A 22,331-nucleotide genomic window follows, 5' to 3' on the forward strand; every position below is an offset into this window, starting at 1 on the left:
GGATGGACTCTCCAGGGTAATTCTGATCAGTGCTCTCCCCTCAGGTTCAGACGTCCAAAGAGACCCCCCCACACACACACACACAATGAACCAAGGTCACCCTGCTTCAGTGCAGGGGCCAGCCCAGGGACCTCCCAAACTGCCCTGCTCTCCTACCCCGGTCCTGACCCGCCTGGTCTCTCGGGGGCGGGGAGGGAGTGACACTGAGATACCTGAAGACCAAACTCCTAAGTGGCTTGAGATCGGGGCTGGACGCTGAGCCAGAGCTGCAGTGACTCCTAGGGATGGGGGCAGAGGCGGGGCCTGGCGACTGAGTCTGGGCGAAGCCCCCGCCGACTGGCGGCTAAATTTACCCAGGCTGACTCAGCCCTTGCCCGGAATGCGGGGTGGGGGGAGTGCGCCGGGGCAGTGGGAAGAGCCAGCGGGGGTGGGGTGGGGGGCAAAGAAGGAAGAGACCGACTGGGGGTGACAGAGTGAGCTGGGAGTTTCCATCAGAGAAGTGAGTTCCCCACCCCCAGCCCCATCCCGGGCGGGGTGGGGACAGCGGAGCCCTGGGGGGAGGGAGAGGGTCGGCGAGAGGAAAAAGATGCCAGGGTTGGACAAAGGGAAGCTTAGATTTATTGAGCGCCTACTGTGTGCCAGGCACTGTACAAGGCGCTTTACATACATTATCGCATAAAATCCTCACAACAACCCTGCGAGGTAGGTGTTTATAAACCCCCATTTGACAGATGAGGAAACTGAGGCTCAGGGAGGTGAAGTGATTTGGCCAAATTCACATGGCTAGTAAATAGAGACAGAACTGTCCAAGATCCGGAGAGAAAGAGAGACTCCAGCGTCCGGGTCCCAAGCCGGGTGGCGTGGGTGAGTACGAAGAGGGGCTCCGCGCGCTGCAGAGGTCCAGGAGGCCAGAGGCCTGCCCCCGACCTCGCACGGCAGCAGGTGGCAAGGCGGGGGACCCGCGCGCAGTAACTGGGTATCTGGTTAACTAGCGGTGCCCGGGTAGGGGGGACTCGGGAAGGAGCTACCGGGGAAATCCGCGACCTGCGCGCGCCCCGTAGTGGCTACAGCGAGTATCACATCCCACCCCTACAGGCTTTGGGGGCTCAATCTCCGCCTTCCTTCCCTGGTCAAGGTTTCTGGAAGAGGCAGAGATGCAAGAAATTCTCGGGGTTCTTTCAGATGAGTGATACCACCGGGGTGGGAAATCGTGGTAACGATTCAGAGGATCACTAAGGAACACTGGGGAGGAGGGAAAGGAGGAAGGCCACGGAGGTCCCAAGCTGATTCACTGGCTGCCTTCCCTCCCCAGCTTGGACCACCACAGGCCAGGGACAGTGACAAGGCCACCATCCTGTTCTGCCTCGAGGAGCCCTCACCTAAACCTAAAGAGATTGGGATAGAAGCCCTTACCCACTTGCTCAGATCTTCTGCAAACCCTGGACAGTGTCTTGAATACTGAGAATGAGTGCAGGTGACAGTGAAGCCATCTGAGGGACCCTCAGAGTCTGTTCACTTATTCCTAATTTTCTTTCTTGGCCTGTGGAGGAGAGAGTGAGATGAGAGCCTCCGCCAAGGATCTAAAACATCAGGGATGAACTTAACCCTCCCTACATACTAGGAGGCCTGGAGGAGGGAAGTGACTTGCCTAAGGTCACCCAGCAAGTCAGGGTCAGCATTGGGATCGGAACCCAAGACTTTTAACACCAAAGTGAGCCCTCTTCCTGGTTTTGCTGGTTGCCTCTGGATCCCTTCCTCTTCTGCCAAGAAGAGGCCTCTATGTCACCTGGTCACCTGAGTCAGAAGCCTATCTCCTTCCAGGCCCAAGACCCTACCCTAAAGTTGCCCTATGACTACACCATCACCGCCCTCCTGCCTCAACCCGGGGAGGCCACTCTGCTCCGCTCCACGCCTAGTGCAGCGGCCTCTGCTGAAGACCTTACCCCAGTGCCCTGAATGGACGGGCATTAAAGTCTACTGCTCATCCTCACTCTCCTGAAAAAGAAAGGAAGAAAGAAAAGAAGACACAAGAAAAGAGAAATAAATCATGGACTGGCATATGCTCCCTTTCCTTTCATTTGGGCGGCTTCTATTTCAAGAATGGGAATGACTATGGTGTAAGGGTTACAAGGAAGAGAGGAAGAAAGAGGACCGGTGGCCCCAAGGATGGAAAGGTGGGGAACACAAATACAAGAAAGGGCCTGTCACTGCCGCTCCCTGTTTCCCTGTGGGATCCCCTTAGTGTCCCTCGGCCCGAAGAGGGCCTCCTCGGTTCGGCTGATGACATCTAGGATATCTCGGATACTGTCGCTCAGCTCAGCGGTCTTCCCGCCATCGCCGGGCCGGGGCGGCTCCTTTCGCCAGGAGGCGCCCGAGGCTTCTGTGTCGCTTCCATCGGAGGAGCCGCTCTGGACGCTGAGCTCCGCAGCTTCGTCCGAGTCCGAGTCCGGGGCGGTGTGGCGGCGGATGCGGGACACGGCTTCCCGCAGGGCCCCCGCGTACGGCCCCGGGGTCCGCGCCCAGCCCCGGCCCGCGCGCCGGGGGGCCGCCGCCACTCCCTCCGGGCCCTCGGCGGGGGCCGCGCCTCCCGAGGCCGCCGGGCCCAGGGCCGAGCGCTCCGGGCTACCCGGCTGCGCGGGGGCGTCCCGGAGGTTCACCTCGCCCACCGGGAGCCCCAAGATGCGGGAGGCGCGCTCCTCCAAGGAGGAGTCCGCCGGCTTCCCGCCCTCGGCTTCGAACCCGCGCCCCCCACCGAGCTGGTGTGACGCGCGACTGCTCGGGAGCAGTTTTTGGCCAGGCGAGGGCAGGGCCGCGGCTCCCTCGCCCTCCTCCTGGCTGGGCCCCGGTGGACTGGGGGCATCCCCCGCGGCGCGCGGCACCCCGGCGGGCACGAGCCGTACGAGCTGGGTTCGAGGGGTCGGAACATACTGCGACCGGATCACCACGCACGTGGCGTCAATGACAAAGACGCCTTCTCCGCGCGCAGGGCCGCGGGCGCTGCGGGGCAGGGTGTGGGCGCGGCGGGTCCCCTTCCCACCCTCTGAGGGTCCTGCCCCCGCTCTGAGACCCGGGGATTCGCTCCAGCCCGTGCCCCCTGGAGCCCAGGGTCTGGGGAGGGTCTGGCTCTGTCGGGGCGGCTGCTTTTTACGGGAGGGAACCCAGCATTTGGGGAGCCAGCTCTGTTCCCTGTTTTCTTTCCCTTCCTCCGAGCCCTTGAGACGGGGCCTGGCCCTGGGGGCGGGCCGCGGGGGGCTGCGCGCGGCGGGGGCCGACCCCGCAGGAGCCGTCTGGGCGCTCGGGCTCCCGGCAGCTCTGGCTTGGGGTCGGCCGTCGCTACCACCACTCAGGCCAGCGGCCGCCGGCCCCAGGCTTCTCTCGGCGGCGCCCTTGCCGGCCTCCGGCCTCGGCGCGGCCGTTCCACAGCCCGGGGATCCCCCCAGGAGACCCCGCCCCTGCCGGAGCCCCCAAGCCCCGAGGACGTCCCGGTAGATCCGAGGATCCAGCCTCTTCTTGGCGCACCCTCCCTCTGTCCTGGCCGGAGTCGGAGCAGAGGCGGCGGGGGCCGGCGCCTGGGGGGGCTCGGGGCCTCGCTTAGACCCCAAGGTCCTGTGGGGGCCTTCGTAAGAAGGTGGAGCCACGTAGGGTGGCGGGCGGTCCCAGCGTCGTCGCAGGGCAGTCCCGGCTGCGCCTCTCAGCAGCAGGTGAGCCTCGTAGCTGGGGGGCCCTGGCCGCCTACCTCCCCAGGGCCCCGCCCACGCCGCCCCAGGGTCGCTCTGCGGCTGCGCGGATGGACGGGGCGGTCGCCCCGCCGGCCCCAGGCGCTCGGGTCGAGAAGGAGCTGGGGGCCCTACTGGCTGGGCCACCCGAGGGCCGCTCCGAGGTTCCGGGCGGGGCCGACCGGGGGGGCTCCTTCGGGCCCCACCAGCCTTGCGCCTTTTTCGCTCGGTCTCCTTGGCCTCCCGCTCCTGCGACGCTGCTTTCCTTTTCTCTTGCTCCCGGGCTCGGGCCTCGGCCGGGGGCCCCGCCCGCCAGTTGGTCGCCTCCTGCAGCACCCTGGAGGCCCAGGGACGGCGGGGCGGCGGCTCAGGGGATCCCGGGCGCGGCCCACACCTGGGACAATGAGCAGGAACCCAGGTGAGCAGTTTGTGGGGGAAGGGAGCCGAGGTCCGGGGAGCTGGGAGCACTGGAGACCACTTGGGGCAGCCATGTGGAGGGGTGTGTGTGAGTGTGTGCGTGTGTGCACGTGCGTATACGTTAGGGCTGAAGTCGAAGCCGGACTCCGCGCCATCTCTCCATGCACACTTTAACAGCGTCTGCCCCATCTCACCTCCTGCCCTTTCTCACACCCACTCCTGCCCCCCCAAACAATGCGGGGAAGAGTCAGGCCCCAGCCCTCGGGATGGGGTAGGGGGAGGCGTGGGAAAGAGAACGGGGTCCAGCAGCACTGGCTGGTGCCTGCGGGGAGGTCCGGACCCCACTCCCCGCCCCACCACTCTCTTCCCGTCACCCCTCCTTCACTCACGTGCGGCTCTGGGGCCCGCGGGCCCAGTGGCTGGCTTGGAAGTCCATGGGCTGTCGAGGAGGGGCGCGGCGACTATAATGACAGGAAATAGTCTTCACTTCGATCACCAGCAGCTTGGATTTCTGCACCCAGAGGCAGCTGCCAGACTCCTCATCCTGGGGCTCCCGGGGGCTGTCGGGCCCCTCGGAGAATAGCTGGCCATCCAGCATCCTGCCCCACCCCACCCCGGCCCCCCACCCTCCCACCCGCCCCGAGAGCCCCCTCCCAGCCCGAGGAGCCGGCGCCCACTGCAGAGCGACGGGCCCAGAGACTGGGGACTATATATACCCCGGCACACGTGTGTGCCTGTCTGTGTGTGTGTGCGCGCGCATGTGACACGGTGCGGCGCGGACGGCACCGCGCTGCTACCTCCCCCATGTGCACGGCCGCCCCCTGGGGCCCGGGATTGGGCGCCCCTTCCCACCGCTCATGGCCCCCAAGCCTGTTGGGACCTGCGCCAGTGGGCAGGGGACCTCTTATTCTTGCCAAGCTGACGGTGCCCTTCCCCCACCCCCGTTGCTCCAACCTTCCTGCCGTTTTAACCCTTAGCTCTTCTGCTGGTCGGGGTGCCCCACCACCAGGGTTCTGCCACCAACTTCCTGCCTCGGACTTCAGTTTCCCCGACAGGGAGGTGAGGGGAATGGAACTCAAGGTCTCTGCCTGCCACTCTCTGCTGGTTTCCATGGGGTTGGGGTGCAGGGGGTCTATTTTTAGCGGCAGTGGCTGTTCGGGTGCAGAGAGATGAGTAACCAGCTTCCATGCGGTGGAGGGAGGAGGCGGTGGCTTTCACACAGCTTTTATGTGGCTCTGGGGGAGAGCTGCCTCCCCCAAGCTCAGAAAGGGTGACCCCCACACCCTTAACTCCTTACCCTCTCAGTGTTGCAGCCCAGCGCTGCTGGTCGGACACAGGAGTCTGTCTTGGCCATCCAAACTGTCCCAAGTTCCTATGCTAGCTGTTTGTCCTTGGGCACCCATGGAGCCCTCTCCTCGCAGCAGGCTCTCTCCCGCAATCCAAAAGCCAGGATTTGGGGGTCATACTGTTCTGTGCCCACACAGCTCTGCTCAGCCTTATGGAGGACAGACTAAGGTACTTATGCATTTGCACCCTTTCAGAAGGGATGGAGGAGGAATGGTGTGTTCCCTTGGCAAAACCAGTCCCCTAGCAACTGAAATGCTAAAAGTGGCCCCGATTTCCCAGTGTGGAGCTCCCCATCACCACCACTACAACAATGCCTAGCTCACTTAGCCCCCCCACCTGAAGTGGTGCTCAAGATGCTCACCTTTTACGCTCATTCTGTCCCAGGGGCAGGGGGTGTTGCTTACATCCACGTGATCCCTCCCCCCCCAAGCCTATACCAGGTGTCCCCTGATTCACCATGGTAATGTTAGTGGCAGCACAGCCCACGCCAACCCTTCCATGCAGAGACTTAGCAACCATGCCTGGCAACCATGGCAGCAGCTCCAGTGGAGGGGAGGGGTGCAGAGAGGTGGGAGAAGAGTGTGTATGGCAATGGTTCCTGAAGAAAAGGGATAATTTGCCTCTTCTGAGAGGAACAGGTAAGAATAGGCTATGAGACTCCTTAATTTTGTTCCTTGTCTTTCCTTCTGCTCCATTCTCAGATTCTGAGACTGACTGATTAGGTTTTAGGGGAGAATGGGAGAGGCAAAAGATCATGCAGCCCTTTGGGTACAGGCCCTTCCTTTTAAGAAGGTGGGGCCAGAAGGGTTGTTGTTAGTAAGAGACTGACTTAATGAGAACCAGAGCAACCAAACCCAGGCCCCCTGCTCCCTAATGTGGACCTTTAGAGATTTAGAGATAACCCAAACAGCCCCTACTCCATCCTTTTGATAACCCCCCTCCCCCGCTTTACACACCTACCAGCTGCACTCTGGTGGCTCTTTGCTTGAAGGTGCTTCCTTCTACCCAGGTCCCACCAGAGTCCTAGGGCTTTTTAAAGCCCTTGCCTCCTCCCTAGACAAATTCTCCATGATGGAATGTGACATAAGGAGACATCTGTCCTTTCCACCATGCGCTCACCCCCCCACACATAAACATACCCTAATTCTATTAACTTGGAAGCCTCCCTCCCCCAAGTCTGAGAACGTGCTGTGAGCTGTGGAGAGGTGAATGCAGAAGCAGGGTCTTTCTCCAAAGCCAGGATGGCAGCCCTGACAGCTGCCTTGAAATGTTTCTCCATGCGCCATGAGGAAGCCTACTTTGGAGGAACCGGTATGGTAGGGCAGGGTTCACCAGAGTTCTTCGTATAGTGTGGGGAGGGGCAAGGAGGTACTCTGAGATTGCTTCTGGTCTTGGACAGGAAATGGTATTAAACCTGCAAGTCAGTGGTGAAATGGTACCCAAAATTTGGCTCAGGCCCAACAGTCTAGTGGTCCTTATGGTGTTTGGTGTTGACCTGTTTTGGCTTATTTGGTTTCAGCACAGGTAGAGTCTGCTCCCTCAGCCCCCAGCTCATTCTCACCTTGGAAGAATGGTGAGCCATTTTGTAGGTTCAAAGACAGTGCCGGCTCAGCAAAATTCAAACAGAGTCAAACCTTCCCTGATGAAGAAAAGCTGATGGCCGTGGCATGTCTCTCTGCCTAAGGGAGACCCTCAGTCTCTCTATTCTCTGGAGACCTAATGCTGTTAGGAGATTCTCCTGGGGTCCCAGCTACGGTTCAGGCAGAGGGGAAAGTGAGTAATAAAGAGAACTGCAGGGAACAGGTTAGGAAACAGTCATGAATGGAGAAATGGAAAGGCAGTAAGTCTAGTGTTAGTGGTAAAGAGCAGGAGTCTGGGGCCAGACTCTGGGCACAAATCCTAGCTCTACATTTTACTAGCTGTGTGATGTTGAGCTGGTTACTTAGCCTCTCTGTCCCTTAGTTTTGTTTTGTTTTTTAATCTGTAAAACTGGAATCATATCTACTATGGTTCTGAGAACTAATTAATATGCATCAAGCACCGGGAATGGTGCCTGACACAGTTTTACATATATGTGTGGGTAAATGTATGTGCCACTATTCCTGTTGTTAGTAGTGAGTTGAAGAAGCCATAGGAAGTAGGACGGTTGGAGCAGTAGTGTCTGTTAACTACAAGAATCAAACACTGCAATACCATGAAGAGGTTCCTGTCATTTTAATTAGGTTTGCCATGAAAAGCAATAACCTCAGCTAATCACTCTGCCCTCCTCCTCCACCTAACCCCCATCTGCCTTCATATGCACACAGCACAAGAATCCAAAGGCCCTCCTCCCCGCAATCCTCCCCACTCCCATTATGGGAAGAAATGTCACTAAATGGACTCAGCCTCCTCCATACAGCATGAAACAGGATGAATAAAAATATCTTTAGGAAGAGTTTTGTTGTGCTGTTATCTTGGGTGGAGTCAGGGGCAGAGATAGAGGCAAAGACTGGGTGAGGTCTGGGGATCTCTTAGAGATCAGAATTTGCCTGAGGGGCACACGGCCCATCATTCACCCAGAAAGGGGGCTACGTCTAAGACAACAACGATGGCAGGGGCTAGGCTGGGCTAGGCTGTATGTGTGAGGATAAGGACTGCTAAAAATCCATTCTCCTTCCTCCCCCCACACCCTCCCCAGCTCCCAAGCAGGGAACAGAGTCACAATTTTCTCAAGGGTTCATCTGTGATTCCTAGAACTTTGGTCAGGCAGTGAGTGGGGGCATATCCCCTTGTGCTGCCTGACCCCTTCCCCAGCTCAGAGCTTCTCTCCTCCTGTGAGCACCAGGGCCTGCAGGATGTCAGACAGTGATACAATCCCCTTGACCACATCATTCTCATCTACCACTACAAGTCGGTGAACCTGTGTGGAGCAACAAGGGAGAAAAGGGATGTTTAGTGACGGCCTCAGTTAGGAGGAGTCCTTCAACCCCCACCCTCTGTGCCAAATCCCACACTCAAAGCTGCTCTCCCTAGCTCCTTCTGGGTCACTGGCCTCCCTACCTCTGCTTCCACCAGCCTGTTGATGATGGTCTCCAGAGTCTCATGCAGGTAGCACTTGAGGACACCCTCAAAGTAATGTGATCTATGTTGCAGGGCTTTGGTCACAGACACATCTAGGTTGTTGTAGGTCTTTTCTGCTGCCAGATTCTGGGGAGAGAGAGGAAGGTGCTTGCAGGGAAGCAAAGGAGCCAGCCCCCAAACCCTGAGCCCACCCAGTTGCACCAGAGGGATTTAGGGCAGTTGTTAGCCATGCCCACAAGCCACACCCAACTCGTTCAATTCCTTTTCCAATTAGAAGAGACTCTCTTCTCCCTCTCCACATTCAACAGCCCGCCCCTTTCCCTCCCTCCCAGGCCCTCCGAATTCACTCACGATAACATCAAACTTGGAGTAGATGTCCACCACGCGCCCTAGGGGGGCAGAGGCAGCTCAGCAAGGAGGGTCTGGCATCAGAGGCTCCCCTTGCCTGTAGCATCGCCCTCCGGGCTGAGCTGAGGGACAGCAGATTTTCCCAGAACCACCCTGGCTTCCCTGGAGCCCTCCCTCTCTTTCTGTGCAATCTCTCACCTTTCTCATCTACTACTGGCAGTGCTGAGACTCGGTGTTGTACAAAGATGCCCAGAGCCACGTAGACAGGAGTGGTGGTTCGGACCATAGCAATGTTGGCATAGGTGCCAATCTGTAATTCTTCCAGAGACTTAGACATGAACTCTGGCTTGGGGAACTCAGTGATCTGAGGAGAGAACCATCAGCTTGATCTTCAAGACCCCCCACATCATCCTTGGACACCCCTCCAACCCAGTATATAAGAAGTAAAAACTAGCAGCGCCTGGGTGGCTCAGCCAGTTAAGCATCCAACTCTTGATTTCAGCCCAGGTCATGAGATTGAGCCCTGCATCAGGCTCTGCGCTGGGTGTGGAGCATGCTTAAGATTTTCTCTCTCCCTTTCCATCTGCCCCTCATACCCCTGCTCTCTGTTTCTCTTTAAAAAAAAAAAGAAAAAAGAAGTAGTAGTAAAAACCATGCTGAGGACACTTACAAACAATTTGAGGAACTTGAGGATGCGCTTGTGGGTGAGGATGTACAAGGTGTTGCCCGATTCCGGGTCAATAACTGGCAGCCTGTGGATCTTGTTTCGGATTAATGAAGAGACAGCATCAAACAAGCTGTGGGAAGGTGGGGGATAATGATAAGGCCCACAGTGCTGAGCCTGAACTGGCTAAAGAGCTTCTTGGAATGTATCTGTAAGTAGGGAAAACTGGTGGTTGGGAGAAGGGAGCAGTGTTCAAACCACACCTACAGAGTGTGTCAGAGTGCGCGTGTGTGTGTTTGGAAGGAGAGCCTTGTCTCTCTTCTGCCCCTGGATCTCTGGGTGTTTGGGCTTTAGCTGTGCTGGTGCCAAGGCTCTCCCCCTTCTGGATGAACAGGCAGCTGGAACTCACCTGGCATTAGGAGAAATGCAGACAAGTGGTTTGAAGGAGTCTTGTAGGTACACCTCTGAAGGGAAAAGGGAGGTTCACAAAATACCGCTATGGAAAACCATTTCCTAGGAAACTCTCCGTTTCTTTTTCCTTTTATGACCCGCAACCCATTGTCAACATACCTCTCCAAGTTTCTATTTTGTGTTCTTCCAGCTCATAGATCTGTACCTGGAAGCAGAAGCACAGAACTTGAGCCTTCGTCTCTCTGCTTCAGTAACCCCTCACAGTCTGCTTAGAAGAAAAGAACTAAGAATGAGGGACTTTGGATGGGCAAAGTAGTTTTGGTCGTTGGGCTACGGTGTCTTACCAAGGCTGATTTATAATAACGATGCAGGATATTGATGAAATCGGTGATGGTCAGCATGCCTAGAAGCCAAGACAAGATCCCTCAGCACTGCTCAAAGCTTCTCTCCCTGCCCACACGTGATGCCAGTAATACTGTGTTCCAGAAACTTTTGCCTACCCACAAAACTTTGCTTCTTACTATCCCACAAAGGGGCAGCTCGTACACCATTAGTCACCAAAGCAAAGAAAGCTTTCTTCACCTGTAGCCAAAAGAGTAATCATCACAAAGGAAAATTCACAGGGTGCAAGACTTTAAAAGAAGAGGGGCTGGGTATGTTGGGGAAAACATGAGACTAAACCCATATGAGGACAAGGATATTACCCTTGGGATGAGATAGGATGAGAGTTTTTGAACCAGAGGCTCCTAGGAAGGGGGATGGGAGAAGAGGATTTCACCCACCTGCAGGGAAGTATCAAATACAACCAATTTGGAGCTTGTGGGAATCAGGTCATAGCAGCGATGAGACTTCATGAAGGAAGTATACACACTATTGTTGGATTCTGGGGTCTCTGCACAGGGTGGGATAGTTAGAAGCTTCCTTCCATGCAACGACTCACAATCAAAAGAGGCAGAAAATAAAAGTGTAGTTGTTCAAATATTTAGAACCTGATTTTTTGTAAGGCCCGTTTTCTGATTTGCTCCTATTATTCCCAGAAAACCTAGATAAGCCCCTCAGAAACTATTTCATCCAACCTCCATATCCAGATAGGACTCTATCTACTGGCTCCTTTAGGCAAAAGATAGCTACTAAAACAGAAAAATCTATTAATATCTTTCATTATCCTGTTCTAATCTAAAAGTTTTTTCTCATCTTTAACTCAAATTTCCTTTTCATGGATTTAAGCACATTTTCACTTGTTCTCTTTTCTCAATTAATATAATTAAGCTTCTTAAAATTCAAGTAAGCTTCTTAAAGCTCTTCTAAGATCTGCAGATGAAAAAGTCATGGTCCAAAATGGGCCATTTCAGATCACCACTCAGTTGGAGCCCAGTGCTCAATTAACCTGGCCCTAAACACCCTGAGAATCCATCTTGGGATGACCCTCTGAATCAGAAATCATCCCACCTACTCTAGACAAATGGAAGAACCTAGCTGTGTTTACCTTTCTATCCTCTGATTTTAATTGCTTGCTCTAATTTGGAGAAGCAACCAACCCAGAAAATAATAACCTGAATGTGCTATATACTATGCTATGTGGACTTTAAAAATATCACATTTAATCCTTACAACAAATCTTTAAAGCAAATATTGTCCTCATTTTTCAGATGAGAAAACAGGAAGTAGATAAACCGCTCAAGGTCACACCATTAGTAAGTGACAAGAAAGACTTAGAGACCTGCTTCCAAAGTTCATGATCTTAAATTCTATGCCAGTTTTTAATTTTTAATTTTTTGCCAGTTATACAGGTATATAATTTAAAAAGTCAAGCAGAAAAAAAATTTTTTTAATTAAAAAATAAAAAGTCAACCAGTTCTACAAATTTTGATAAGAAAAACTGCAGTCCCTGGTACCTATTGTACTAACCCTCCCTTGAGATGGGACCTCTTTTGGCTGATTATTTTGGCACTTATTTCTATGTCTATAAATAACCTTATATTGCTGGTTTTTAAAAAAATTTTTCTACCTTGGGGCATTATCTATTATCATCCAAAGAATATGAGAATTTTTAGTTTTCCTTCCTACCAGGATCCCAACACAAACATGCACCTCCCATTTCCCCATTCTTCTAGAAGTTAAACTATAATGATGGTTACATTAGTATTTAAATAATTTTGACTGAATATTCATTATTTGGAGCTAAGACCAATCATAAACTCTTGACCTTTTCCCCCCTTTCTTTCACAACTTTGTCTTCCCTGGAGTTAATAACCGTCTTCTTTGTTTTTATAACTAATTCAATCCCAAACTCTTCACCAGTTGTTTAAATCTCCTTTCAAGAAATTCAGAAGCACTTAGATAGTCTATCAATTTAAACCATCCAAAGAAGTCTTTTGGGAGTCTTCTGACCTGCTCAAATGTAGGCTGGTTTGCTGGTGTGCACAGCTGTCCTCCTGAGATCTTCCTTCTTCACCCTCCAGAGGTCCCTTTTTTTTTTTTTTTTTTTTAATTTTTTTAAATTTATTTATGATAGTCACACAGAGAGAGCGAGAGAGGCAGAGACACAGGCAGAGGGAGAAGCAGGCTCCATGCACCGGGAGCCGGACGTGGGATCCCAGGTCTCCAGGATCGCGCCCTGGGCCAAAGGCAGGCGCCAAACCGCTGCGCCACCCAGGGATCCCCTCCAGAGGTCCCTTTGATGTCTCTCTTGTATTGTTACTCCTACTCCTGTTTCCTGTACTTTTTCTTTTTTCTTTTATTTTTTCTTTCTTTCTTTCTTTCTTTCTTTCTTTCTTTCTTTCTTTCTTTTTCTTCTTTCTCTTTCTTTTTCTCTTTCTTTCTTTCTTTCTTTCTTTCTTTCTTTCTTTCTTTCTCTCTCTCTCTCTTTCTCCTTCCTTCCTTCCTTCCTTCCTTCCTTCCTTCCTTCCTTCCTTCTCCTTCTTCTGTGATTACTTCCTTGTTTTGATTGTATAGATCTTCCTGTAGCTTCTTGAGAAACGGTGCATGGGAGGTAAATTTTTTGAGACTTGCAGCTGGCAGATATCTTTATTTTGCCCTCATCTTTGATGTAGAATTTGGCTGGATATAGAATTCTAGGTTTGAATTTATTTTCCTGCAGAATGTTGAGGGCACTGCCCCATCACCTCTTAGTTTCTGGTGTGTTGAGAGTCCAAGGTAATTCTGATTCTTTTTTTTTTTTATTTTTTTAAGATTTATTTGAGAGAGGCAGGGAGGAGAGAGAAAGAAAGAAGGCAACCACAGAGGGGGGAGTAAGAGGGACACACAGACTCCTCCACTGAGTAGGACTCTGAGATCATGACCTGCGTGGAAGGCACATGCTTATTAACCAACTGAGCCACCCAGATGCCCCATAAATCTGATTCTTTTTATGCAACTTTTTTTTTTCTCTTTGGAAACTTAGGATCTTCTCTTCATTTCCAGTGCTTTGAAATCTATGATGGTTGTGCTTTGGGTTGTGCTTTCATCCACTGTGCTAAATACTCAGTAAGTCTTTTCTTTCTTTTTTTCTTTTTTTAAGATTTTATTTATTTATTCATGAGAGACACAGAGAGAAAGGCAGGAACATAGGCGGAGGGAGTTGCAGACTTCCCTCCGGGGAGCCTGATGTGGGACTCAATCCCAGAACCTGAGGATCATGACCTGAGCCAAAGGCAGAGGTTCAACCACTGAGCCACCCAGGTGCCCCTTAATAAGTCTTTTCAATATGAAAACTAATGTCCTTTAATTCCAGGAAATGTTTTTGAATTATTTCCTTGATCATTTCCTTCCCCCTGGTTTGTTCTTTTTCTCTTTCTGTAATTCCTATTATTTAGGTACCAGACTTCCTAGACTGACCCTTTAAGGTTGTTTTTGTTTTGTTTGGTGAGTTGTTTTTGTTGTTGTTATTGTTAAAATATCTTATCTCTCCTAGTTATGCTTCTTTTTCTTTTTTCACTTCTTTGATTTTGTGGGTTTCTAAGAAGATTTTATTTTTTTAATAATCTCTACACTCAACATGGGGCTTACGTCCATAACCCCTAAGATCAAGAATCACGCAGTCCACCAACTGAGCCAGTCAGGCACCCCCCCCTTTTTTTTGAAGGGGCAGGAGGGGCAGAGGGAGAGGAAGAGAGAATCTTAAGTAGGCTTCATACCTAATGCAGAGCCCAGTGTGGGGCTCCATCTCATGACCTGAGATCCTGACCTGAGCTGAAATCAAGAGTTGAATGCTTAACCGACTAGGCACCCAGGCACCCTACTTCTTTGATTTTTTTTTTTTTTACTTCTTTGATTTTTAATTCTACTTTTTCAGAGTCTTCCTCAACTTAATTTTCCAAACTTTCTACTTAGTTTAAAATTTTTGCTATGCTTTTTTAATGTCCCAGAGTTCCTCTTTGTTTTCTGAAAATTCATTTAAAAAAACATGACATCCTGTGGGGAGCCCAGGTGGCACAGTGGTTTAGCGCCACCTTCAGCCCGGGGCGTGATCTTGGAGACCCGGGATCGAGTCCCATGTTGGGCTCCTTGCATGGAGCCTGCTTCTCCCTCTGCCTGTCTCTCTCTGTCTCTCTCTCTACTCTCTGTGTCTCTCATGAATAAATAAATAAAATCTTAAAAAAAAATGACATCCTGTATTTGTTGCACAGTGGAAATAGGTTCTTTATCTGAGTATATATTAATGTTAATCCTTTAAAGATTTTTAAATTTTTTAAAACAGATATTTAAAACAATATATTCATCTGAGAGACAGAGAGAGAGAGGGCAACCACAGAGGGAGAGGCAGATTCCCCTGGAGAGCAAGGAGCCCGATGTGGGGGCTCGATCTGGGGACCCAGAAATCCTGACTGGAGCCAAAGGCAGATGCTTAACCGACTGAGCCACCCAGGCACCCCTTAATGTTAATTTCTAAAGTTTTCTTCTTTATGCATTGATTTTTCCCTTCTGTTGCTTTTCCCCCCCTTTGTTTCTTTTGAGAGGGGGCAATTTGGATCACTTTTTAAATTTTGTCTTTTATTTATTTTTTAAAAGATTTTATTTATTTATTCATGAGAGAAGAGAGAGACAGAGACAGAGACACAGGCAGAGTGACAAGCAGGCCCCATACAGGGAGCCCAATGTGGGACTCAATCCAGGATCTCCAGGACCAGGCCCTGGGCGGAAGGCGGTGCTAAACCAGTGAGCCACCCGGGCTGCCCCTCTTTTTCTTTTAGAGGTTCTCTTTAGATGTCTGGCTAATCCTTGGCTTAAAGGAATATTCAAACCATATTCTAAGAGTGCAGTCTTTAAAGCTGATTGGCAGCCCAGGTTTATATGTGAGTCATGGTTACTATGAGATGTTCAGATGAGGAACATTCAATAGTTATATTTTTAGGGCTTTCCCTTCAAGGGAATTCTGGAGAGGATTATTTATTCAATTTTGCGGTTGGAGGGTGAAGTCTTTTCTGTCAGCATTCTGGAAATTAGACTGGGGGAAAGGACTGGGATCTCGGCATCCAGTGTAGTTCACTTCATGCTCCCATGTTTAGTATAGTACTTCAGCCCTCAACTGGGCCTGAGCCCCTCTCCAGACCTCCAGTCTGCCAAAGTTGGGAGGGGGAGTTTCCTAGCTGCACTCAGTGGAGTAGGAGTCTCTGAATCCAACTGCTTCTTAGATCTTCAGTGCTTCTTTTGGCTTTCCTCACTGCTAGCTTGTAATTCAGTTTTCTCGGGTCTACTAAGTGATTTACCACTCTTGGGTCCGTTTTCCAGCTTCTAATTGCTATTGTCTCCTCTCTTATTCTCTCTATTCTGCTGGGTTTGTACCTTTTAAAAAAATTCTTTTGGTGTGTTGAGTGGTTTTTTGTGAAGAAACAAAAGTAGATGCATATATTCAATCCATCATCTTTAACTAAAGCCCACTATTGTTTTTCAAGGGAAAGCTCTTGTGGCCTGGTGCTGCTGGCCTCTGTGGGACTCCAGTGTTCCAAGTGTCCCTGATCCGTGAACTCCCCTGCCTTGCCCAAGGTGGCTAGGCTAAGGAGTTCCCAAGAGAACATGCCGTTGGATGCCGATTTAAGACATGCAACGCTGATAGTTAAATACTATCATTTTAGGCCACAGAATTATAAACATCTTTGATTTGGCTTTCTCAGTATTTTAAAAATAATTTAAACCAGTTCTCCAGTTGTAAAAATCTGGAAATTTACGCAAAAATCCAAATTCTCAATTTCTTTCAAAATCAGATCTGACCAAACTAGGCTGGAATTTCTGAAGAGAGACAATTAACAAGACTTGGATAGTGGCTATCTCCTTTTAGATGTGATGAAATCTATAGTACTATGCAGCCTACAGCACTGCTTGGTTCATAATTACATACAGCACTGCTTGCTCCTTGCCTTGGAGCTACTACAAATGTACTCATAAACATAAAATAGGCACTGATATCATGTGGCAGTACTCAATTATGAATATCACCCAGATAATTCAAATATGACTATATTAACTTTTTAGGATACCAACAAAGTGAAAACAGAACATTTAAAAATTGTTTTGGAGAACTCAGAGACCCTTGATAATATGTCCCAAGATCTCAGCCCATATTTCAATTCTCTAAGAAAGTGTGTACTCCTAATGCCATAAATATGTCCTGAGAAGACGCAGGAGTTTTCCTGGGTAAAATCCTTTAAAGGTGGTGTCTGTAAGTTCTGCTTCTTTCTAGATAGTCTAGGGTTGGACCATTCCTTTCTAACCAGTTATTTGGGCAGGTGCTACAATTGCCTTCTTCTATGCCCTGGATTTTAGGGTTTAGTACCTCTATTTCTAGATTACTTTTAAGGGCTTTCAAAGCCTTTCTATCATTTCTTGTGTATACTCAGTGGCTTAAATGAGCTCACTGGATGATAAAATCCTAGTGGCACTGTTTCTGGGATAATCAGAAAATACCAGGCACCATTGATACATGGTTAGCCAGCCCAGAGTTGCCTATGGAAGTTTTTCCTCAAAAATTTCCCTTAAAAAAAAAAATTTCCCTTAAATGGTTTGGTAACTGAATGTATTAATCACTCCCACCCTGCCCAAGACTTATTCCTGGATGATCCTGCCAAATTATTATTCCTGATTTTATGGTTTGACACATTATCTGGCCCAGTTTTGAATTTTCCCAGGGGCATCCTGAGAAAAATTCTGAGAGAGATTCAAAAGCATTGCTGAGGACAAGTTAGGATTGGACTATTGCTTTTAGAGCAGGTTTCCTTTCTTCAGTAAACTTACCTTGAGGATGCTCATTTTCCAAAGCTGAGGAGCTATCTGAAGAAGTGACCTGGAGAGACAAGAGGAACAAAGATTCAGCCTATCCTACGCTCCATCCATTTTAGCCTAGCATGAACAGAAGGGCTGGTGAACTAATGACTTCATTTAAAGCACCATAAGGCCCTCTTAAAATAGTATCTCATTTAATCATAAGAACCCTGAGGTAAACACTATTATTAGCCTTATTTTCACAGATTAGGAGACCGAAGTTCAAGAAATATTAAACGGCCTGCCCAAGGTCACATGGCGGGTAAGGGGTAGAACAGGAATTTGAACACATATCTGTGTGGTTCCAAAGCCTATGTCCTTATATATTACACTGCCTAATAAAACATTAGATCTTAAAAGCTGAGACTAGAAAACCTGAGAACCCACAAGGTTCTCACAGATCTACTTTATAAAAACATGGAAGCCAGAGAGACAATACTGTTTTCCCCCAAATACTAAACCTACTTGTCAACACTAGAATCACAGACATACCCCTTTAAGAGAGGACCATATTAGGGGTGCCTGGGTAGCTCAATGGGTTAACCATCTGACTCCTGATTTCAGCTCAGGTCATGATCTCAGAGTCATGAGACTGAGCCCCACATCAGGCTCTATGCTGGGCATAGAACCTGCTTAAGATTCCCTCCCTCACCACCCCACCTTCATGCATGCACACACACTTTCTCTCTCTAAAAAAGAGAGAAAGACAGAGACAGGACTATATCTGGGGAGGATCCCAGCAGCTGACTGTCACAGAATTAAAGCTTGAATGACTGAGGGGTGGGTGAGGACAGTAAGTGTTCTGAAACTGGGAACCTGACTCCTCTTAGCATCCTTTTAAGTCAAAGGCTCCTAGTTTTCCAAGTTTCTTTGACCATAACAGTCTGACATTAGAGTGCTCTGAATACAGAGAAACTTTCAGAACTATCACTGGGCTCCCTCAAGTGGGAACACTTGGAAATTTCATTGTTATCTAGGAATCCAGGAGGGGCAATAATTTTAATCCACTGGAATCAACAGTTTTGGCCTCCTTTGTTCTGGGTAACATACCAAAACTAAGTTAAAGTCATACATCACCTACATAGCTACTATGGTGTAACATGAAGTTAAAGGCCTCGGCTTGAACCTGGTAGGATGGTGGTAAACAGGGTCAAGTTGGCAGGACAGCCCTAAATTTCCCTCCCCTAATGGGCCAGGGCGGTGGTAGGAGAGAAAGGGAATAATCTCCCTCTCTTCTCTCTGGGCTGCATAAGACTATCAGCTTGGCCTGGCATTTTGGCAAAGCTATCGGAACAACAGCCTCATCACTTATAAGTGGGGTAGAGAGGGCTATTCAGTGGTAAAGATACACACATGGGGATAACACAGTCTCACAAAGATCTATACAAAGACATGGAAACAGCTACTTGTGTAGCTGTTTATTTGTACCTGTCATGTAATACTTACATAGAGCACTGTGCTACAGTTTTTTTTTTGTTGTTCATTATCTATCCAAACAGGTTTTAAATTCCTGAAAGACTAGAACTATTTTATATTTCTTTCTATCACCCATACCTTCTAGCATGGGTTCTGCACATAAATATCAATTGTTTTGTTTTTAATTTTTTTAAGATTTTATTTTATTTATTCATGAGAGGCACGGAAAGAGAGAGAGAGGCAGAGACACAGGCAGAGGGAGAACCAGGGTCCATGCAGGGAGCCCGATGTGGGACTCAATCCCAGGTCTCCAGGATCACACCCCGGGCTGAAGGCGGCGCTAAACCGCTGGGCCACCGGGGCTGCCCTGTTTTGTTTTTTAACTCTCAAAATGATAATGACAACAATGAACACTCCTGTGAACAGAGAGACCTAGGTTTAAGTTACAGAGAGAAAGGTGATGTACAGCTACCGGGGCTGCCCTGTTTTGTTTTTTAACTCTCAAAATGATAATGACAACAATGAACACTCCTATGAACAGAGAGACCTAGGTTTAAGTTAAAGAGAGAAAAGTGATGTACAGCTAAAGATACAAAAACCTACACAAGAGTCAGGCACAACTGAATATGACTTTACCTTTCTGCCTATTTTTCCACACAGGAGCATAATTATGTTCACTTCTCCCTGCTTTTAATAACATAGGAAACCTGAGAAAGTACCACTGTAATGCATGAGTACAAAATATTATTATAGAGACACAGACTAGACCTGACACATGGATTCACAGTTTCTTCTGAACTTGTGATCCGTATTTTTTTTAAAGATTTATTTATTTATTTGTTTGTTTGTTTGAGAGAGAGCGCAAGCACACTTGGGGGAGAGGGAAAAACTCAAGCAGACTTGGCACCAAGCACAGAGTGGACGTAGGGCTCGATCTCACAACCCTGAGTTTATGACCTGAGCTGTAATCGAGTCAAGCTGGATGCTTAACTGACTGTGCCATCCAGGCGCCCATTGATCCACATTTCTAATTGTTTGCTGGACAACCACAGATGTCATAAAGACTCTTCAGATGCTTCAATACAAAACAGCATCTGTCCTTTCATCCTATTAGTCTTACTCGGGTTCCCATCTGTTTTTTGCATTGTTCTCCTTAGAGGTGCCTCCAAGAATGAGCTATGCCAATATGTCTGCTTGGAATCGCAGGGCAGGGCATAACTTAAATTTGTCTTTTAACATCTGTTAACTAAGCTGATATGTTAGAAATGTCTCAAATCCATGTCTCTCCTTTCCACTTTCATAGTTTTTTTTTTTTAAGATTTATTTATTTATTTATGATAGAGAGAGAGAGAGAGAGGCAGCAACACAGGAGGAGGGAGAAGCAGGCTCCGTGCCGGGAGCCTGACGCCAGACTCGATCCCGGGAGTCCAGGATCGCGCTCTGGGCCAAAGGCAGGCGCTAAACCGCTGAGCCACCCAGGGATCCTCCACTTTCATACTTTTAACTTAGGCTTTGACCTGTCACTTCTACAACATTCTCTAAATTGGGTCTTCCTGCCCTAAATATATCTCCTTTTCATCTTTCATGTTGTCTCCAAGTTTTTAAGCATCTCAGGTTTGTAAAAGTTATCTCCAGCAACTAGGAGCCCACTACTTTCTGAAGTAGTTCCACCCATTTGCAGGAGCTGTTAAGAACATTCGTAAAGCACACTTGCTGCCTGGCATATGGAGCCTCCGTGGCTCCCTTTATTACAAAACAAAGCTCAAACTTAGTGTGGTATGGAATACCTTCAACCTGACCTCAGCCTACTTTTCCAGTCTTTTCTCTCACTGCAAACAAAATCCAAAGCTCCAGCGACATCACGCCACTGGCTCACCCCCAATTAGTCTCTACACACCCCGATTTCTATGCTTGTGCTTACACTGTTCTCTCAACCTGCAATGCCCTTTCCTGGGTTTGTAACAATTTCTCCCTCCCCTATGCTTCCACAGTTCTGTGTTTGCATCTTGATGATAGCATTTATTACAGTCTACCTTTGGTAACAGCTGTCATTGCCATGCCCTCACCCCCACTCCAGACAGGCTGAGCATTTCCAAAGCAAGACTTTTCTTCTTTTTTAAAACAATTTCTAGGGACACCTGGGTGGCTCAGTGGTTGAGCGTCTGCCTTTGGCTCAGGGCGTGATCCCAGAGTCCTGGGGTCGAGTCCCACATCGGGCTTCCTGCATGGAGCCTGCTTCTTCCTCTGCCTGTGTCTCTGCCTCTCTCTCTCTCTCTCTCTGTATGTCTCTCATGAATAAATAAAATCTTAAAAAAAAAAAAAAACAATTTCTATCCCAAGAACCTAATACATAAAGCATGAGTGCTAAATGAGAGAAACCTATATGAAAGTGTTTTGTAAACCTTACTCATACATTTTATGAGTAAGTAAAATACGAATTGATAATGTTATTTTGAATTTAACAGGATCAGACCTTTTGTTCTTCACTTATCATCATTATGATTATTTTTAGGTAGGCTCTATGCCCAGTATGGGGTCAGAACTTGCGACCCTGAGATCAAGAGTCACACGCTCTACTGACTGAGCCAGCCTGGTGCCCCAGACCTTTTATTCTTGTTCAAAATTCTCTTCGTCTGTGAGAGCTGACCCCCTTGCCGGGTGACCAGCTGCAAGTCACTTTGCCACTTCCGTCTGTTTTCTCCTTTATAAGTTGAGGGACATGACCGCTCTGCAGGCAGAGAAAGGGTGTGGTAAAGGAATTGCTATGGGCATGAGACTGGCCCAGAGAAAGAGGAGCCTGCCAGTAACATGATTAAAAACCAAGACGCGGAGGAGCCACTCTGCCGGACAGAGGATATAGGGTTCCAGGGTGCTTGCAAAGGGCTCCTGAGAGTGAGGGGGGATCCAAACATAGTAGCAGGCTACCTGCAGCATCTCTGGGAGGCTGACCGGGACCTGCCGCAATCGGTCAAGGCCTGCTGGCCAAGAAGGACTCAAGATCGCAGGGCAGGGCATAACCTAAACTTGCCCAGGCCTCCGCGGCCTCTAGCACCGAAAGAGTCCTTCCTCCGGGGAAAGCCCACTTTGCGGTCTTATTAAGGCGGGGTGACTTCGCTCGACACCCTGAAGCAGTATCGAAGTCCTCCTCCTCTCCCGCCTGCCAGCCACGGCGCTGGCCACCCGGGGCCAGTGGGGGTCGTGTCCGCCAGAGCCCCTCGGAAGCCCCCCGGGAAAGCCGGGTCACAACCCCGCTCTCTCTGCCAAAGCTCTGAAGGCCTGCGGTGCTGGGGGGAGAGGGGGCCCGAGGCCGCCAGGCTGTGCTCGGGTTGCCAACGGAGAGGAAGGAGTCCCCGCCGGCTCCGGCCGGGGGGGCCCGCGGACACGAGGCAGGCACCGCGCGGCCCAGCCCTCGGAGATGCGCCCGGCGAAGGCGCGAAGGGGCAGCGTCACGGGATGGGACAGACGCCGGCTTCCCCTTCACTGGGCAGCAGCGCCGGCCCCCGCCCAGCCTCCAGGCCCCTAACGGTGGTCTCGGGCTCCACAGCGCCCCCCGCCGCCCTCCCGCGCTCCTCACCGTCTCCATTTCAAGAGGCGCTGACAGGGTTCGCTCGCTTTAGGAAGCTCTCCGGGAGCCGCGCGGGAGGGGCGGGGGGTGGGGGGTGGGGGGAGCGCAGGCCCCGCCCCGCATCCGGTAC

At 50.0% G+C, this 22,331-nt stretch overlaps 2 protein-coding genes across 7 annotated transcripts; both read right to left on the reverse strand.

Annotated features, from left to right (window-relative positions):
- Positions 1–595: 595 nt before the first annotated feature.
- Positions 596–6,607, reverse strand: DDN (dendrin). 5 transcript variants are annotated; one of them, XM_041736934.1, is made up of 3 exons: positions 6,441–6,606; positions 4,523–4,594; positions 596–4,110 (listed from the first exon to the last, which is right to left on the reverse strand). In XM_041736934.1, the coding sequence occupies exons 2-3, from the start codon at positions 4,567–4,569 to the stop codon at positions 2,205–2,207; spliced, it is 1,953 nt and encodes a 650-aa protein (XP_041592868.1). In that variant the 5' UTR covers positions 4,570–4,594; positions 6,441–6,606; the 3' UTR covers positions 596–2,204. The 5 variants fall into 5 exon arrangements, with proteins under 5 accessions (XP_041592868.1, XP_041592869.1, XP_041592865.1 ...); XM_041736935.1 differs by lacking the exon at positions 6,441–6,606 and adding an exon at positions 5,431–6,427; XM_041736931.1 differs by having other exon boundaries at positions 596–4,594; positions 6,441–6,607.
- Positions 6,608–7,679: 1,072 nt separating this feature from the next.
- On the reverse strand, positions 7,680–22,320 carry PRKAG1 (protein kinase AMP-activated non-catalytic subunit gamma 1). 2 transcript variants are annotated; one of them, XM_041736337.1, is made up of 12 exons: positions 22,211–22,320; positions 17,194–17,242; positions 10,746–10,855; positions 10,464–10,545; positions 10,308–10,366; positions 10,123–10,168; positions 9,962–10,016; positions 9,559–9,685; positions 9,087–9,252; positions 8,892–8,929; positions 8,520–8,666; positions 7,680–8,379 (listed from the first exon to the last, which is right to left on the reverse strand). In XM_041736337.1, exons 1-12 carry the CDS (start codon positions 22,217–22,219, stop codon positions 8,275–8,277), a joined length of 993 nt encoding a protein of 330 aa, XP_041592271.1. In that variant the 5' UTR covers positions 22,220–22,320; the 3' UTR covers positions 7,680–8,274. The 2 variants fall into 2 exon arrangements, with proteins under 2 accessions (XP_041592271.1, XP_041592272.1); XM_041736338.1 differs by having other exon boundaries at positions 10,746–10,898; positions 22,211–22,309.
- Between the last annotated feature and the right edge of the window lie 11 nt (positions 22,321–22,331).

Source organism: Vulpes lagopus, chromosome 21 (assembly GCF_018345385.1).
Source record: "Vulpes lagopus strain Blue_001 chromosome 21, ASM1834538v1, whole genome shotgun sequence".
Lineage (NCBI taxonomy): Eukaryota > Metazoa > Chordata > Mammalia > Carnivora > Canidae > Vulpes > Vulpes lagopus.

Bases quoted from the DNA above. Each gene is read 5' to 3' on its own strand.
- DDN (XM_041736931.1), bottom strand. From the start codon at position 4,322: ATGGGGCAGACGCTGTTAAAGTGTGCATGGAGAGATGGCGCGGAGTCC.
- PRKAG1 (XM_041736337.1), bottom strand. The intron at 10,856-17,193 runs GTAAGTTTACTG...CACCCTGTGCAG, and splicing joins GGAAAATGAGCATCCTCAAG to AGACCCCAGAATCCAACAAT. The intron at 10,546-10,745 runs GTGGGTGAAATC...TTTTGGCTACAG, and splicing joins TATTTGATACTTCCCTGCAG to GTGAAGAAAGCTTTCTTTGC.